This window comes from Alternaria arborescens (assembly GCF_004154835.1).
Source record: "Alternaria arborescens strain FERA 675 chromosome Unknown contig_26, whole genome shotgun sequence".
NCBI lineage: Eukaryota > Fungi > Ascomycota > Dothideomycetes > Pleosporales > Pleosporaceae > Alternaria > Alternaria arborescens.
Genome location: NW_021167881.1, coordinates 86938 through 105743, shown reverse-complemented (window position 1 = coordinate 105743; position 18806 = coordinate 86938). Strand labels below are relative to the sequence as shown.

The window sequence follows — 18806 nt, the reverse complement described above, 5'->3', positions numbered from 1 at the left end:
AACTTCAGGTTTTTCATCTAGTCGCGATCTTTTTAATGCCGCATCATTTAAAACAGACGAAAAACCGAAACGCAATCTTTCTCCTTGCATAATGTAGCGCAAAGCGTCGTTTTGGGTACGATGAGCGCGCAACGAAAAGAACTTTACAGATCCTGTCTTCTTATCAGCCACCATGGGTAAGATCGGGTAGAGTATTGTTCCTCTATACTCAAACTCATTTTATCTCACGAGGTTGTCCAAGTACCCCATAGACAAACAAAATAATGTGACATCTAACGGAACTGCTACAAAAGGCTCTATAGAAAGACTTTCACTCATTACCATCCAGCTATTGGTATCAACGTGTTTTGCGTATATCAACCTATATTGGCAGCCAACACCATCGTTCTCGCCAGCCTGATCATGCGCTGTGCTTCTTCTTCTTCCTCCATAGTACAGTACACCCCGCTAATGTCTCCCTTTCTGTAACGTGGGATCATGAAGCCGCAACCAACGGCTTCACGTGTTGCTTCCAGACATCTAGAAATGCCCTTCTATCCTTCTTGCTTTGAAACTTGATGTCCAATTCCGAATACCCAAACCGATTTAGGTTGCCCGCTCTCGAAAACCCACTGCCATTTCCAAATATGCTCCTCGGCGACTGGAGCGAGCCGTTCAGTGACCCTGAGGCCCTACTTTCTGATCGCGCCAATTCTGGCATCTCCATAGAGTCGTTTCGTTTCCTTTCGAAGAGAGAAGAGTTCACAGGCTCGGACTCGGACCGGGTCGATGATTTGCGGCGTTTGAACAGCTTATCGGCCGCCCAACGCGATGGGTCTTTTGAAAAGACAAGAGTAAGCTTGTCGCTTTCTTTCTTGTAGATAGAATCTGCAAGCCACTCGAACGCGTAATGTGGCTCCTCGACCCAGTGACCTTTCTCTTCTTCTAATGCGCTTGTGTAGAATAGCAAAACCAGAACCTCGGATGTGATGAGCTCGCCATCTACCAGCTGCGTCTCAACGCGCCGCCATAATCGCAGATTCTTGTTACGACATTCAGTTGGATTTTTGTTTGATGATATAGCCAGGATAGGTCGATCGAATTTAAGTTCGGCAGGATCGACGCCGTTGTTGGTGTATAATAAGGTTTGGAACTTGTCCGCTGATTCGTGACCAACAAATGTGTATTTAATGTCAATGTACTGTTTGTATAGTCTTCCGAACGAACCACGTGGAAAATCAATAGACACTGCACCGTCAGCGTATGTGGTAGTCAATGGTATCGATGGACCGGTGGCAGGGAAATGCTGTTCAGTCCAAGTGCGTAGTTTTCCATCTTGGCTAGAGTAATATACTGCTCGCAGCGAGATGCCAGTATCTTCTCGATATCGCCACCGAACGTCGCATTCACGGTTCTCGGCCCCGTACTTTAAAGACTTTCGTTCAACCTGCACATTGCGACAGACGCGCTTCCAATCGAGTGCAGCGTCACCTAATGCCATGGTGGCCAGCGATGTGCGCGAAAGACTGCGTTGCAGCGTGGGAGATGGCGACTTTTCTGGGGTAGTACCTGCTGAACAGCATTCGCTACTTCTTGTTGTAGACATAGAGGCAGTTCGACCCGAACAAAGAGACTTTGATGTAGGCGATTGTGTCCAGTTGAACGAGCCAAAATAATCTGGGGATGATGGTCGTATGCTCAAGCTGGGACGGATGGTGGCTGTCGAGTCACTCATCAGTTCTTGGCCAGACTCCGTAAAGTCACCAGAATGGTCTGTCTTGAGGGTATACACTCGCGGTGGTGCTGGTGGCATATCGCGGACCTCCTGCTTCATCGCGTCGCTCGGGACCAGGTGTGTTCGTTTCTCGGCAGTAGCCCGCTTCGCGCGATTTTCTTCAATGAGTATCGCATCGTCAACCTGTCGCCTAAGTTGATACAGTACTGCAGCGGTTTGAACATCGCCACTCGGTACAGAAGCGGGTATGTCGCCTAGCGATAGGGGCCGTGACGATCCCGCTTCTTGAGCTATGCGTTCATCCTCGCTTTGTAGCCATCTATCAAAAATCTTCCATTCGCTGAACAATGGGTGTTCGTCAGGAGGCGCAAGCGCTAATGGCGTATGGTTGCTGGAAATTCCAAGACTGTGAGTGGAGTATGAGCGGCGACCCATGTTTACTGTACGAGATGGCGCGGCATCGAGAAGGCGCTGAGTTTGCTTTGTTGCTTCGAGATGAAGCCGTCTAGTGGCGGTCAGCGACTAAATCCTAAGCGCTGAGTGCGCACGACGCTTACAACTGGAGAAATGAGATGCACATGTTGAGAGCTTGGTAGTGACCGCTGATCTGTTTTCTCAGTCCATCGATTTCTTTTTCCATCCCTATATAGCGGATAGTGAAGATGAACTTCTTAACAGACATCTTCCTATCGACGAGATGATCAGCGTATGGTTCCAGGGTCTTTTCACACTTCTTCAGCGTGTCTTCGAAATCTTTGACGGGAAATGGCATTGTTTGGCCATATTGTTTCATCAATTCGCCTAGCTGTTCGAGACAAGTGTGGAAGGTGGTGAACTCTTTCACAAGCCCACTAACTTGAGCTTCTGAGTTCTCATTCGCATCTGAATGTAGGGATTAGCAAGCTGATCCCTGGAAGATACTGATGCAGGGTGGTAGCTGAACATACCTTTGAAAGCAAGGTATACACGAGTCGAGATCTCCAACAACTTCAGTACATCGGATGGACTACATCCAAAAGACATTTCGGTTCGCTTGCGCCGCGCTCAAGCGCAACACAGGATGTTTAGTGACTGACCATGCGTTGTGGAACTGCTAGTACACAGTCGAGGCAACAGTCAAGAGAAGTTCAAGCCTCCGAGAGATGCAAACGGGGTTGTAGTAAGAATCTTCCAAGCTTACATCCAGCTTCCCGACATGTGCATAATTTGGCCAACCCAAAGGCAGACCGCTGCGACATCTGGAGTGGCTTAGCATATTATCTGACATGCTACTAGAGCCCAGGCACGCGCATCTCTCAAGCCTTCCAACGGCGGAAGCACTACTTGCAGCTGTGATCTTATTCAAGAGCGGCATACAGCTCGTATTCGTGCATGTGGCGGTATCAGGATGGTTCACCGAAACCGGTATGGCGGCTTTTGACGTTCAATGAGGATGCGAAGATCACCACGTGGGGAGGCGAACGGCCATCGTCGACTACCAGATACCCAGATTAGCCAACCATCATCATCCAGGACCGCGCGGCTTCCACTCAAAATATTGAAGGCAATATCATGATTCCATCTTACAGACATTCTGACAAGTCCAAAGTCCACACTGTCCACCGCAACTGTGTGTTCATTCTTGCGCTGGCACCCGCCCTAGACATGACGAGTCGCAGATGACATCCTCAGTTAGCCATCAATGGTAATCTCAGATGACCTGTAAGGTTGACATGTCAGGGCTATGCTGCGGTTTTTCTGCAGCAACAAACGCCACCAAGTCTGACTTCGGCGAAGAGAACAAGATTGGACACGATGAGGAAGAACCCATGAGTAGCGCCAATTCCAATGCACCCCCTTTTGTTGACCGGTTTATTGTGTCGCCTCGGGCTGTGCATGAGTTTCTAAGAGTGACTTTGGTGATGCGCATCGTAGTGGAGGCTGAAGCTTCGTACGCCCTCAATATGAACTGCGCTGCCCCGAGAGGATTGTGTACAACAAACGACGCAACACAAAGAGATTTTGCCAAAGCATACGCGCTGGTGTGCGACTACCTGTTGTAAAAGAGGTTCATCATTAACGCGACGATGGGTCTTCGGAACTGGATCACACGACCAATCAAGGGCCACCATATCGGGATAGAGGACTTGACCGCAGGCGGGAGCGGCATTCCTGTGGGTTACTCCTGTTCACACGCAATGAGTTCACTGCTTGTAGGTGTCTTGCTGATCTTAGTGACAGGAGATAAGGCGTCGGCGATGGACGCTCGCAACAATCGATTCAGCACCCTTCCAGGTCTGGGTAGTGGTAGTCGCTGGCATCGGCTTCCTAACAGATGCGTTCGGACTCTTCGCCTTGAATGTCGTTACTCCTATGTTAGGTTACGTCTACTGGCCTAACCACGACGAAGGTGGTATACCCTCCGTGCCGTCCTCGGTCAAGACGGCCATGATGTGTTCAACACTTGCGGGTACAATGGTAGGTCAGATAGGATTCGGCTTCGCGGCAGATCTTCTGGGCCGACGCAAGATGTATGGGCTCGAGTTGGTAATCATTATCGTCGGTACAATGTTGCTACTCATGAGTTCGAACGGAGAAAAGAATAGCATGGCGATTGGAGGGTGGCTAATCACCTGGCGAGCAATTATGGGTAAGAAAGAGTGACCTGGCTCATGGATTCTTGATAGTACTGACATTACGGAGGCATTGGTATCGGGGCTGACTACCCTTTGAGTGCTGTATGTATCGATATCGAGCGTGATCGTCGCTTTACTGATCGTGAAATAGGTTATCACTGCGGAGTTCGCTCCTCGCAAGCACCGTGCGCGCATGCTGAGCTGGGTTTTCTTTGCTCAACCTGTTGGACAATTACTCGCCAATGTCCTGTCGCTTGCTGCAGTAGAAGCGTACAAGCCCTGGATCAAGAATAATGTAGGATCTTGCCAACCTACCGACCTGGAGTGTTTTCGAGCTATCGATCGGCTGTGGAGACTTGTCATCGGCATTGGCGTTGTGCCGGCTCTCATTGCTCTCGTATTTCGATTCACAATCCCAGAGAGCCCGAGGTACACACTGGACATCTTGCAAAACACGAAAGGTACTCTCGAGGACACCGCGAACTTTTTCGGCGCGCCCGAAGCGAACCCTGAACATGGCGAGGTCGAATTATTGAATGTGCCTGCTTCATCGGAGAGCCGAAGGCCAGCTTCGAGGCATTCAACTACTTCTTCAGTGATTGCACCTGACGAGGAGGTTGAGAGCGACAGTGAATCCGAGCACCGACTCAGTAACGTGCATCTTCGTACCACTGCAGCACCGCAGGTCCAGCTTTCTCCAGGAGATCCAGAGTTTTCCCCTCCACTCGCCTCATGGACCGATGCAAAACAGTTTTTTATTGCCGAGAAGAATTGGCAGTACCTACTGGGAACCTCGTTGGCTTGGCTGTTTCTCGATTTCGCATGTGAGTAGACCACTAAGCCGCTGCGACAGACTTACTGACTTTGAGGCAGTCTATGGGCTGGGTCTATCCTCACCAGAGATTGTCAGACACATCTGGCCGGGTGGTATCAAAAATGAGTCATCTGTGTACCAGACACTGAGCGATAACAGCAAATATACCCTGGTTATGGTTTCCACAGGGACAGTTGTGGGTGGTCTCCTGATGATCAAGGTCGTCAAGTATGTGTCACCGAAAGTGATCCAGTTCTGGGGGTTCTTGGTTCTGTTCGTACTCTTCATCGTAACCGGGAGCGCTTGGACGAACTTGCTCGACAGCAGTCGATCAGGACTGATGGTACTGTATGTGATCAGTCACATCGCCTTCAACCTAGGGCCGAATGTGACGACATTCATCATTCCTGCTGAGATCTTTCCGACAAGATATCGGTGTACCTGCCACGGGATAGCTGCTGCTAGTGGAAAACTCGGGTCTTGGGTAGTGCAAATCTTTCTGGCGTATGCTTTCCAATCCGACAAGTCTAAAAGCCAGGACGATTTTAGATGGGAGCGACAGAACTTCGGGCACATCTTACAAGTCATGAGCGCGTTCATGGTAGCGGGTGCTGTGACGACATATTTCTTGGTCCCGGAGACGAGGGATCACGATAATAAGAGTCGAACACTGGAGATTCTGGCATGCGGCAAAAAGGTCATTGATGAGCTGAACCGTCAACGGAAGAAGGAAGATGAGGAGGACTAAGCCTTTAGTGCTTTCGGTAACGCGAAAGTATTTTGAATCAGTCCAGGGCCTGGTAACCTTAGTGCAAATGTGATGATGCCATGGCGGGCGTGTTCGTGGGTTCATGTTGGGCTTTCGCAATCAGTTGTCCAGCCACCTAGATATGACGCACCACTCTTAGACACTAGTTCCACTCGGTACTAGACGAAACCCCTCCTCCAAGGTGCCGCCCTCCATTTCCGAACTCCTACAGTTTCGAAGTCTTGAGAAATCCAGGGCTATGACTTGCAACTCCCTCGACCAGTAATACGAGACAAATTGATAAAGACCGGTCAACACCCCTCAAATGTACTCAATTATGAGAATAGGATGAGCGGAATTACCTCCAGATCAGAAAGAAATGCATAAGGTGTGAGTAGCATGGAGTAATGAATATTTGTTGAACATCCTTGGTGATTGAGAATTGCCTACTTTTGCTTCACAGCTTCATCAACCCTCTTTCCTTTCTACTGCCAGATCAATGTAATCTTCTTCCACCACGGCCCTTTCACCGTTCTTGCTGGTACTTCCTCAGCGAGAACCTGATCCAAGCCTGTCTTCATGTCCACCTCCGCTGGATCATAAGCCCAAGTATCGCTCCAGGCCCAGATCCGGTGTCCTCCATAGAACAAAAAGAACATGGGAATACCAACGTATGCAGTGAAGAAAGAGCTGACGTCCCACTTCTCAGGCCAGAAGACATCAAATCCATTGATCAAACACAGGAAGGTGAAGCTAACGATAACGCACCAAGCTCCCCACTTGTTGACTGGTGAACGATATGGCAGGTCGGTGATGTTTTGCGCTTCGCAAGCTTTCCGGAAACGCAAAAAGATGATGCCGCAGCAGATCCACGAGATGAAGCCAGACGTGTTTGTCAAGTTGACGAACCAGTTAAAGACGACGGCGCTCTCGCTGCCTACGTTCAGGTATGCTAGGGCACAGAAGAGTGAAGACGCTGTAACAGCCCAGTATGGCACACCAGACTTGGTGCATGATTTGAAGATGGACGGTGCGTTACCAGAAAGCGCAAGCGCATATAGGGAGCGCGAGGAGAGGAAGAGGAAGGAGTTTCCTGATGACCAAGCACTTATGATGATACCGGCGTTGATAATGCTGTCGAGTACCCTAGATGCGTGTATACAAGGTCAGTGAACGTGCCACATTCAGTTCGTACAGGGCCACTTACGGAATACCGGCGTTCTTGATGCCTGCGACGAATGGTGACGAACCAGCACCAGATCCCCCAGAGGTGATGATGGGATCATTTGAGGGACAGATAACACCGATTGCAAGCACACTGCCGACGTAGAAGAAAAGAAGACGGTAGATATATCGGCGTGCAGCAGTAGGCAGGTTCCGCCGCGGTGACTGCATCTCACCACCTGTCGCTACAAGAAGCTCGGGGGCAAATGTAAACGGGAACTAAACAGGGATTAGTGAAACTGAACTAGACCTTGAGGAGCTGTTCACTTACGGCAGAAAGTACCATGGTAGATAGCAATGCCACAAACCGCCCCGCATTACCCTCTTCTAGATATGTATTTGCCGCACCAGGATTCTTCCAGTATCTGAAACCGAGACGGTCGTGCTTGGGACCACCGCCCCAGAATAGGATGAAAGACAAGATAAGCAGTCCCAAAATCATTACAACCTTTGTTCCAGCGAACCAAAACTCCGTCTCGCCGTAAAACTTGACTGGGAAGCAATTCAGCCCGACGATGACAATGATCATGATCGTGATCCACACTGCAATGTTCACGGGTGGGTTCCAATACTCAATGACCAATCCAGCCGCTGTAATCTCGTAGGGTACCAGGATTCCAAGAGAGTAAAAGTATAGCCATCCGAGTCCAAAGCCCATTGAGCGGGAGACATAGCGGTATCCGAAGAGGTTCATAGAAGACCCAGGAGTTGGGAGATAGGCGGCGACTTCGATGATACCTGCAACAGTACAAAAGATCAAGAAGGACATGGCGATATATGTGGACAAGATAAAGGCTGGACCGCCGCGAGCGAGGGTTTGGCCTGAGCCAACAAAGAGACCAGTGCCTATTGTACCACCCAAAGCAATCATTTGGGCATGTCTGTCCTATATCAGCCTTCCAAACCACATCATATGGAGAACAGCCAGCAACTTACCTTGACTTTAGACCCCGATGCGTGGTCTCATAACGCTCATCAAATATCTCTCCTGCAATGATGGCCGGATCAACGGCGGAACTCTTCCTACGACTTGCCGTATGCGAGTTTCTTACATTGCCGATGCCATAATCCACACTCTGTTCCCCGACAGTCGACTCCTCGACCTTTTTCTCAGACATGTCTGCGTTGTCAATCACTGCACTAAGAATCAGTTTTCGATGTCGTGGAATGCTCAAAGCACGCCAGGGATCCAACGCGCGGCGACGCAGGGCTTAAGAACTCCGTTCATGTACATGCAGCCGAGATAGGAGCAATGCATGCGGTAGGCTCAAGCAACCCTTGTCAGCATGCCATGGCCGGTAGACGTGCAACCCAAGGAAGGCTTGTCCTCCTAACGTGCGTAGTGCCAACGCGAATGCACCGAAGCCAGGCAAGATGGGCTCCAGCTGAAACGTCGATATGGTCTTCTCCAGCCGCTCACGTCATGTTGCGAACGGTGGTTCGGCGGATTGAGTCGAGACCGGCAAGGGTATGAACGAGGGCTGAAGATAGGCGCCGATAAGCAGGACGGCAAGCGATTGCAAGAGCTGATAAGCTTCTTCATTCACACTGTAGGGGGAAACTAACCTCTTTGGAGAGATTTTCGGGATTACATGTCTATCTGCGGTTGTCTTGCATCCAGTACTTTAATTGACTGGGCATATGTAGATGTGCTGCGCGGTACTGGAAGACGCGACAATTACACTTGGAACCATGGTGTATGTTTGACAAAGCAATGACTAGGCGGCTAGTCCCATTTACGTGCACGTACGAGTCCGGGGTATGAGATACAGAGAATGGTGATACCTGAAAGATGCCCACTCAGACGGCGTGTTGTTATCGCAGTTCTCCGACCAAATCAATCTAAACTCGGTCAGGATTAGCACGTGGCCTAACTACAACAGGAGGCGGCAGCGCGGACATGCCTTCTCGCGTCAATTTCTCATAAATGGTGGAGTTGATAATTACTACCCAGACCGAACTTGAAAGCCTATTATCCTCTTGATCACGATTTTGACCGAAGGATCACCAGTCACTAGGCACTATTGGCAACCGGATCGTAGTGTACAAAACGACATGCTCGAGTAGACCCCACTTAGACATGCCGCATCTTAGACAGCCTCAAGGATGGGAAACCGCCCCGCCTCAGAGATCTCCGCCCCACGTTCAAAGTGATAGTTCCCTCTCTTGCTGTCGATCAACACAACCTGTCTCTGTCATCCACCGGGCCACTCTGTTTTGATTCCAGTCCACCAGATGAGAGTGCGAGCGCAGTGTAGACGTATCTGTTCGTAGGGTGTGGAGTTATAGAGGAAAATACCAAGGAATCATGCGCCGGACGTTCTAGATTGAGTTCTTGGGATATGGATGCCAGTTATTTGCGACGTGGTCTCGAGCTCGGGGTTCGCGTGCCAGGTCAATGAGCACAAACGAAATGATATGACCCTGTTGAATACAGCTTGGGAGAGGGGAGAGATGATGAATTGCCCTCTTGTGGTCACGAATACAATTTCCAGATTCCGACGCGACTTAGCGCACCTCGCCCAGCGTCCAGAATCTTCTCTTTTGCTCTATCGAGCTTAGAAGCAAAGTGCATTAGCGCGCAAATCTGGCTGACGAGACGGGTATGGAGGAAGGGTAGTAGAGTAGAAGGCGATGGAAGGTGGATGGAAGGTATGGCAGATTACATCATCTTAGAACGGTAAAGATGGCAAGGTGACGAACGGGCCGGGATCGTCGAGATAGCCTAAGTGAAACCCGTCGTGCAGCCAGCTGACCCCAAACTACCATGTGCATCTTACTGTGCTGCTGTTCATGTCCGCTAGTTGCTTCCTGACTTCACCATGCCAACTCTTTCTGCGGCCTCTGCACCATGCTTATAGGTACACAGCCCCAGGAGCACACGCTGGCTTTCAATGGAACGAATTCGCCTCCCCGACTCCAAAACTCAATCCACTCGGCACGTGCCACAATGTACTCCTTGTGACAGGTATGGCACCTGCGGAACATACCATACCCGTCAGCGGCATTCTCCTCTGCTTGCGAGAGGATGGCTTCCACGACGGGGAGGAAATCTGAATCGAGGAACGCACGGATGGTACCGATGTTCGTAGATTTGAGCCCCCTGTATAAGCTAGCTGTGAGGAGGGAGGACATTTTGCTTGTAGACGGAGGGGTGAACCAAGGTGAAGAAGGAACGCCGTATGTACCTTGGTTGGTTTCGACAATGACGGGATATTCCTCTTCTTTGGAACAAGGAAGCCGTGGAGATCCTTTGAGGACGTTGCCGCCCTGGTCATAGTACGATACTAGTGTCCTGGCAATATACCGTGGTGCGTGGGCTAGCACTTGGCTATCGTTCATAGCATCCAAGGGCAAAGAGGGATGGTGCGGATAGAAACCAACGTCTTGTTCAACATTGCATTCCTGGGTATTATCTCCGCCACCGAATGAGTTTGTCCAGGACTCGAAATAGCGGATCCGCCAGACTGCTTGATCACGGTCTTTGCAAGTCGCCAGAGTTTGGTACAAGTGCGCAAGTTGACTGCTTGCGTCTTCCCGCACCTCATCGAGTGGCAGCGAATCGGTGTGGTGAAGAGGCGCTTGCTCTTGCTTCTGGTAGTCGGCGACTGAGAATCTATGAGAAGACATGGGCTGAAGTAGATCTTTTCCCATGAGAGTGAGGCGGGTCATGTTCCCATGTGGAGAGAGAAGGGAGATGACGTCAAAGGGGAGGTACTTTAGCTTGTTGAGAGACACGTCCAAGGTTTCGAGTTTGGTTAAACGGCTGATTTGTTGCGGAAGCTCTTCAATCTCATTCTGGCGCAGGTAGAGACCAGTGAGATCTGCAAGGTCGAACAGAGATGGAACCAGTCGACAGAGCTTATTCTTACTGAGGTGAATCTGGAGTTTGGGGAGGAGAGATCGGTACTGCCCCGCCGTGGGAAGCTCAGTGTCGTGGACGGGCGGGTCGCTGATGACGGTTTTGAGGTTGCCGATGTGCCTAATGTCGCTGTCCTCGAGGCCCTGGCCATCAAAGTCATAGGATTCCTGGTTCCGCGCAATGCCATGGTCCATCTGCTGGATGAAAGCTTGCTCTGCTGTTGGAGCACTGGTGCTGCCCATGTTCATGTCTTCATCATCAGAGGCATTTGGGTTGGGGGCGCGCTTGAGCGGCATCTTGCTCCTCATGTTGTAAGGCGATATGTACTGGGGCGGAGGGAGTTCCTCGGAGCTGTTGGTGGCATCGCTGAGCATGTAGATGCCAGAGTCGAAATTGCGCTCGAATTTCGTCTTCTTCACCTCTGGGGTCGTGTGGGCAGACTCGCGACTGTCCCACCACGCGCCCTTGCGTTTGTTCTTGTGGATACGAGGGGATTCGTAGTTGGTCACATCGACGGATTCGCGAGAGTCATCACTGGAAAAGACGGGGGGCGGCGAGCTCGACTTGGTGGTGAAGGCAGTATATTTGCGCTCAAAGAAGGGGTTGGGCGGGAGGTCCATGGTGGTGCACGCGAGCGGTGGTGACGACGGGGGCGCCTCGTCGAAATCCATGGCAGAGAAGATTTCTAGAGAGACAATGGAGCAGAGAAGGCAGGCGGACGGTTGATCGTATGGCGTGTCGAACTTGCAGTCGCGCCAGAAAGAAATGAGGCGATGGCTGGGAGCTGTGGGGAGAAAGATGCGGCGACGCGTTCCTTGGGCCTCGGACGCGCCCCCACCCGGCGAACCAGGGTCTCACTGCCGTCATCGCCCACGCACAGACAGCGTTCCCACGTGCACAGTCGGATGCTCAGGTACCGTCGCATCAAGCATATCAAGTTTATCGTGTCTAGCACTCTATCAGCCAACATCATCTCTCCAGCCCCGCCATACGTCTGAGGGCTACATTAGAAACCAGCCGCCCCTCCATGCCAATGTCTTTGCCCTCTAACCTTTCGCCCCGGGACATGGCCAGCTCTGTCATGACGGCTCCCATCTCCTTCGTTGGCGTCATCATGGTCTTGTAGACTAGATTCATTGGCGCTATTATGGCTTTCTTCCACGCAGCCTGCGGCGGTATGAACGGATGGATCGCCGTATGCTTTGTCCAGTCCACACCCCCTGGCCTGACGTTGTACACCCTGAACATGGGCTTCGATTTGCCCAAGTCGAAAAGCTCCGACTCGACCTGTCCTTTGACTCGTCCGTATAGCGGTGTGAAGGTGCCTGGAGCCTGCGTAGCGCCCTCGCCCGAGACATGGACAAACGTAAAGGGCGAGTCTGGGTGCATGGTAGAGAAGGCGCGCGCAGCAGCCATGGCACAATCGCGCGTTATCTCGACATACTGCCTGAGCAAGCATGTTAGCATAAGGCCTCTATAGCAGTTTATAGGAAACAACTCACTCCTTGCTGACAGCATTCTGTGACACGCCCAAGGCCCACACGCAACCCTCTGCATCCTTCAAATCTTCCAGTAAGACTTTGTCGTAGTTGTTGAAGTCTGTATGAATGATGACTTTCGCCTTGGCATGTCCTTCGGCCATCTTGACAGGCCGTCTGCTCAGGATCGAGATACGACTAATGCTCTCCTGTGCAAGCATATTGTCGAGGACAGACGCGCCGATCAGCCCTGTCGCTCCAGTAAGTATGAGATGCATGGTAACTGCGCTTCTTCGTTCGATGTGCTGTTCAGCTGTCTACTCGTGGTTCCAGAGTCGTCTGTTATATATGCCTGCGTGCTTAAGCATAAGCGCTACCACCATGGTCAGTTGTGATTAACGGGCGTAATGTCCCCCAATAGCAACGGCGTTAACTCCGTGCAAAGTTGACATCTGCGCCGCATTTTGCACGAACGGTGACTGTATGCGATCAGTAGACTCGACCGGGCAGCTCTGCGGCGTTAACACAGCTCCGGTGGTCGTCCGGCCAGTCACGGTGGAAGGCCAACGCGCTTCCAAGGTTGACTAAGCTGGCGGCTTCCAAGCTTCACGAGGAAAGCGCCCAAGAACTCCCTCCACTGGAACCCAAACATGCCTTCCTATCGACATGGGAATTATACAGTTCACAATCGCCTTTGCAGAGACGCGTAATGACAGGCTCTCAGGCTTCCGCAGCCCCCTGGCGATCAGCCGTGGCGAGCGGGCGGGATTTCGCTTTGCCCGGCTGCGAGAAAAGCGACCAGGTCCAAAGCAGGATGACTGTCTACCCACAGCCTCTGCCGCCCTAGGTAACTGTCCTTGCGCTCTCTCCACCCACATTTTTCTCTGTCACTTCATTCCTTCGAGTCGCTCTTTTGCTGCTTTTCCTTCGTCTTCGCGCAATCATGGCTGCCGCAGCCAAGGCTGCCGCGGATCCTCGTATCGTGAGACTGATTCTACATTTTCTGTCCGACATGAAATACAAGGACCGTAGACAGCAGGGACCCGACCAGCCGGTTGAACTTCTCGAGTTTCGGCCCACGTTGGTACCCTCAATCATGGTCAACAAAATCTGGGCAAACGAGGGTACATCTATCCTTTGGAGACGCTACCCGCACCTTCCGGCTCTGCAGGACATGACCTTCGACCGAAGACAATGGTATGCGGACAAAGTCGAGAGGCTGTTCGTATTGGGACCTACAGACGGTGGCGGAGATCTTGCATACCTCGAAGGCTTACATTGGCCAAGAATCGAGATACTGGAGCTGGAAATAGACTGGGCGACGCATTCAAAAGCAATCAACACTATGCTGCACACAGGCCTTACACAACTGGAATTCCTTGGATCGCAATCTGGTAATTCACATTACGTCGCTGGCACTGTTCTTTCAGCCTTTTCCGCATGTACCAATCTCTCTAGCATTACCTTTGGTCCAGATGTCTTCTGTCCTGAAGATCCTGTGTCTTATCAAAACCTGGTAGATGTGATCGACTCCGTGCCCAGCATCACGAACGTGCGATTGATGAACGCTAGCCTTTCCGGCAAGGATATGCTGTTCAGACATTTAAGTAACCGACCAGGCCTGGAAACTCTACACATCGACCTCGACCCTGGCCTGCAACTATTGCCATACTTACCGGGTCCCGTTGCGCTTGTTTCCCCTTTCTCTTCACTCAGGCAGCTCCACCTCAAGTGCTATCCTGAGTTGGCCGTTGCACTTCTTCCTCACCTCCCACTTGTAGAACAAGTACAACTAGACATTGCTAGAATACCAGAGCGAGCACAGCAGGATTGGGATTTGAATGTTCTTGATCTCATACTAGCTCAGATGGCGCAATGCGGTGAACTTCGATCAATGCGAGTCAACGTTGGCGCACTCGCGCAGAACTTTCCATCGGCCGTATCACATCCACTCCTTCACGGTGAGGCTCTAGTGAACCTTGCCAATGGCTGTCCTAAATTGGAACATGTCGACCTTCTTGCCTCGGAACCTAGTGCAATAGATGGGTCTTTGATCTCGAGCCTCCACTTCGAAGCATTTTGTAGGAAGTTGCCGCAACTTTTGAGCCTCAGCATGAAGCTTCATCCACAAAGTGCGATCGATCTGGAATCTACCGCGCTACCGAGCCTCGGTAAATACTGCCCCCTGCTTGAAACCTTGCGCATGAAAGTTGCACTCCATCTTCCGGATCTACAGACACTACGGGGTCTTCCGCATCCGAAAGCCTTCGAAACCGCGCTTGACGATTATTCTCAAATTGAAAGCGCACTTCAAGCGCCTTCCATAACACTTGATGTTCACGAAAGAAGCGCTTCCGTGGATCAAAAGGATCTCTCCGGTAGTGGAGCTTCGAATAGTCCGCTCTTCCAGTTCTTGACGCACGTCGCCTTCGCACGTCCTCAGTCAATCCTATCGATCGTTAGTGATGCGTACACCGTTTCATCAAATTCCCAATGTAGCTCTGTGGTCGATCCACTCGTTGAAGAAGAGCTCGTCCGGTTGTGGGCACAACCACTTGCAGCGCAGTTTCCTCGTCTGGAGATATTGGAAGCATGGAGTGACTGGACAGGACAGGACAACGAGTCACTGAGCTATTTCCTACCACACGAGGAGCTACTGGCGAATGTTTGGGATTTTCTGAGTGGAATTGAGCAAGACCTTTGGGAGACCGGAGAAGATGCAGAAGAGGAGGTGAACGACGAACCGGATTGGACCGAATACCGCAAGGAGCGTTTCAGTATGGACAGTTATATCAGTGGCGACTGGGAGTTGGCCAGTCTCGTAAACGAATTCCCGGTAGAAGAGGACTTCGATGACAGCGCTTATCCGACGGCATACGCCGAAGAGCCAGAGGGAATGATTACGCCCGGAAGGAATCTAGACGATGATGAGGAAGCTTACTTTGGTCGTACAAACACGAAGTACATTACTGTTTCTGGCCCGTGAGCATTTGTCAACACATCATATGCCGCAGAAAATGGAGCAAGTATATATTATGGGCGCAGAACAACATGTTTTTTTTTTACGCAAAAGAGTATGGCTGCCATCCTAGCACTTAACCAATATCGTTAGAGTACACAACTACACAGCAAATTTACGATCCCGTTCTCAAGACGTGGCTTCACGCAGCACAAGGAACACATTTTGGGGCCAGCACGCACGGCTTGTAACAGGTTCGATATCAATTTCATTTGTCTCAAAACCTCTACCCCTTTGCTGTTCTTCACTGTATTGCATATGCTATACTGAACGGCTTCTTTTATTATACTGCCATTCAATGAAATAAGAAATATACATCCCATTGCTTTCCGAAGTCTGTGGCACTCATGACCTCCCAAACAATTACTATTTAAAGATCTGTCATTCACCTATGAAGATAGACCAATGAGAGTATAGCCCTCATTTAGGTACATCAAAGGATCTACTTACAGCTTCAGTCCTCGGCGGAAATGCTACTACAGGCGGTGGTGGGGTCTTGGGTAGCTGACGGGGAGCGGAGGCTGGCTCTGGTAACGGCCGTTGTGGGTAGCTGGGGTTTTGGGCCTGGAAAGGCGGACCGGGGGATAGATATTGATCGGGAGCACTAGGCCCAGTATTTACTGGCGAGGGAAATGGTGGGGAACTTCGAGGCGAAAGAGTGATATCAGGTGCTGCTTTGTCCAAGTCAGTATGCATTAGACAGTTTAATGTGGAATTGTTGGCCCTGACCTTGTGAACAGCCTGAGTCTGGATACTGCCCTTGACCTTGACTTAGCTGAAAGCCCTGCTGCTGATGGCCTTGATCGCGATGCTGCCGGCCGCGACCCTGATTTTGTAGATAGCCTTGCTGCTGATAGTCTTGACCTTGACCTGAGGGTATGTCTTGCTGCCGCTGACTGCGACTTTGCTACTGACCGCGACCTTGCTGCCGACCGCGACGGCGACGGCGACCGCAAGCTTGTTGTGTTGCCTCACGTTCTGCTGCGCGACGAGCGATACGCTCTTCGTGGGCACGTTGGTTGGCTCTACCCGACTCACTGTTTTGGTGGCGTTGCCTAGGGCCAGGCATTGTAAGTCGGGTGGTCGATATAGTAAAGATTGAGTAATTGAGCGGTCGAGCGTGTAAGTGTAAGAAGTAAGCGAGTAGTAATCACAGCTAAGAAGAAAGAGTCTTCGATGAGCGTGGGGTAAGTGAGTGCGTGGTGGTCGTTTACTTTGATATGGTCTAAGCGTCTGCATGTTATTAGTACAACAGTAACTGAGGCCCACTCGGTGACTGACCTTGCCATTGACAATGGTGCTACTGTTGTGACATGTCTACTTAGAAGTGACAGACAAGCTCACGACACGGGTGCAGTTCGACATAGCAGGGAATGATGGTTAGTGGTTCTGGAGACTGTTAGCTGACAGACGACTCATGACATTGCGGAAGGGTGCTCAACCGACTCGAACGTGCAAGGAAGTTTAATGATTCAACTCTAAAATCTAAAAGATCAAGTGCCATCCATTCAAGAGCTGTCATGGCCATCAAACGAACCCCGAGTAGTTAAGAGAACTGACTACTATCGCCAACAGTAAGTCAGGAGATGACGGACAAGTCACCATTTCTCGGAAACGCCCTCAAACGACTCGACAAGCAAGAAAGTTCAATGGAGCAGCTCTAGGATCTTCCAGAGACCAATTGCCATCGTCATCGCTAAGTCAAGAGCCCACTCAGTCAAAGGAACAACCAACTGCCTGGATGCGAGATTCGCGATAGGGCGGCCCATGCCAACCACCGCCCAACTCCCACCGTCACAGTCAAGTCAAGAGCCCACTCGATCAGAAGATCGTCAAGTTAGTATGTCATGTAGCAGCGCGTTCGCTGCTAGTGTCGTCGATGTCGACATCGATGCTCTCGGAGCAGGGCATTGTCAAGGCAGGCAGTCGTTGTGCCATGGACGGGAAGGGGAGCCAGCCAAACTTTCGATCTGTCAAACGTCAGCGTCAGCGTCGAGCGCCTCTTCTCTCTTCCACTGTCACCACCGGTCAGGCGCAACACTATCTGTAGTTGTAGAATGTCGTTCGTGTGTCCTAACGCAGTTGCTTCGCTTCTTTGCTTTCCTTTTGTGTTGGACAACATGTCCTTCTGCTGGCGGGTCATGGAGGAATCCGTTTGATGGGCTGAAGCACATTGGCAGACGAGCCGAGACGACAGAGGAACCGTGTGTAAGCATACAAGAGACACTGGAAAAGACCAGCTGCTGAGAGTACCCTCCTGAAGAAGCAAGAAGCACACGTGCTGGACAAATCCATCCTTGGACGCACTCTGGAGCTAATTGAGCGTCACCCAGCTACCAAGAACAGATATCACTATGCAAAGGATAAGTAGAATCCTCATTCCTTTAGTTCGTAGAACAAAGACGTTTGTGCTTCTATGTTAGACCCCGTAACGCTACCCGGGTAGTCGTTGGTTGTGTAATTCGCTACCGACGATACTCCGGGGTATGCCATGTGTTATGGATGTCGCTCGCAACATATAGGGCGAAGAAGGGTCTTGTTCGTTACTATGGAGTACGAAAAGTGCAAGTGCCGACTCGAATGGTGCGCCAAGAGCAAACATGAACTAAACACGCTTCTGTTAGGTTTCTTCATAATGCTTCTAGACGTCTGTGGTAGAAGAAAGCCATGTCGGCCCGTCTGATCCCGGCTCATTGGATGATCGCCTTCGCACTTCGCACAGAAGCTTGGAATCGATGACGCGACGGGAATTAGGCCTGCGAGGCGCAGCGATGCAGGGGTGTGCACGCGAGGCTTGTCGTTTTCTTCGGCATCGCGATCTCTAGGACACCGAAGGCGCATTCGATGATGACTAGGACTCGGCGACTGGGCGTTGTCTGGGCAAATCAGGTCGTCGCCGAGGCATGTTCGCGTAGGCCTGTGGAAGCGAAGCGGGCAGCGCTGCGAGTCAGGCCAGGATCTATGTCGACGCGAAATCGTGGTCGTGACCATGACGGACGTCGAAATAAAGGTGAGATCTGGCGCTTTCCGTGACAGGCGTTGCCCCAGCTCTTTGGAGCAGAGTGAGGTGAGCCGGGCCGTTGGCAGGGAGTTCAGGGCTTTTGAACGCCAGGCTGTGTCATTCGTTCCCCTATGCCCCACCGGCACAACATCAATCCGCCATGCGCCTCGCCAGCGCCCGATGTGGACCATGGCGTGAGGGAATGGACAGGGGATGCGGTAGTCGAAGACGTCCGACAAGACATCGTCTGCTCGGCGTCGTGCCGTATACGCTGGGTACGGATGGAGGATATTGATGAGGTATTTGCCATCCATGGTTCGCTACCTAGGTA

The 18806-nt window shown here is 51.2% G+C and overlaps 6 protein-coding genes across 6 annotated transcripts; 2 read left to right on the top strand and 4 right to left on the bottom strand.

Annotated features, from left to right (window-relative positions):
• Nucleotides 1–475: 475 nt before the first annotated feature.
• On the bottom strand, nt 476–2737 carry AA0111_g9284 (hypothetical protein; the record flags this gene model as incomplete). The annotated part of the gene is made up of 3 exons (XM_028655825.1): nt 476–2219; nt 2272–2596; nt 2662–2737. The coding sequence occupies 3 exons, from the start codon at nt 2735–2737 to the stop codon at nt 476–478; spliced, it is 2145 nt and encodes a 714-aa protein (XP_028503039.1).
• A 1043-nt stretch (nt 2738–3780) lies between these two features.
• Nucleotides 3781–5891, top strand: AA0111_g9283 (hypothetical protein; the record flags this gene model as incomplete). The annotated part of the gene is made up of 5 exons (XM_028655824.1): nt 3781–3867; nt 3935–4343; nt 4397–4431; nt 4481–5153; nt 5203–5891. 5 exons carry the CDS (start codon nt 3781–3783, stop codon nt 5889–5891), a joined length of 1893 nt encoding a protein of 630 aa, XP_028503032.1.
• Nucleotides 5892–6376: 485 nt separating this feature from the next.
• AA0111_g9282 (putative proline-specific permease put4) lies at nt 6377–8233 on the bottom strand (the record flags this gene model as incomplete). Its single annotated transcript, XM_028655823.1, has 4 exons — nt 6377–7037; nt 7099–7334; nt 7387–7996; nt 8052–8233. 4 exons carry the CDS (start codon nt 8231–8233, stop codon nt 6377–6379), a joined length of 1689 nt encoding a protein of 562 aa, XP_028503033.1.
• A 1699-nt stretch (nt 8234–9932) lies between these two features.
• On the bottom strand, nt 9933–11648 carry AA0111_g9281 (hypothetical protein; the record flags this gene model as incomplete). Its single annotated transcript, XM_028655822.1, has 1 exon — nt 9933–11648. The coding sequence occupies one exon, from the start codon at nt 11646–11648 to the stop codon at nt 9933–9935; it is 1716 nt and encodes a 571-aa protein (XP_028503034.1).
• A 298-nt stretch (nt 11649–11946) lies between these two features.
• AA0111_g9280 (hypothetical protein) lies at nt 11947–12733 on the bottom strand (the record flags this gene model as incomplete). Its single annotated transcript, XM_028655821.1, has 2 exons — nt 11947–12424; nt 12480–12733. The coding sequence occupies 2 exons, from the start codon at nt 12731–12733 to the stop codon at nt 11947–11949; spliced, it is 732 nt and encodes a 243-aa protein (XP_028503035.1).
• A 665-nt stretch (nt 12734–13398) lies between these two features.
• AA0111_g9279 (hypothetical protein) lies at nt 13399–15441 on the top strand (the record flags this gene model as incomplete). Its single annotated transcript, XM_028655819.1, has 1 exon — nt 13399–15441. One exon carries the CDS (start codon nt 13399–13401, stop codon nt 15439–15441), a length of 2043 nt encoding a protein of 680 aa, XP_028503111.1.
• Between the last annotated feature and the right edge of the window lie 3365 nt (nt 15442–18806).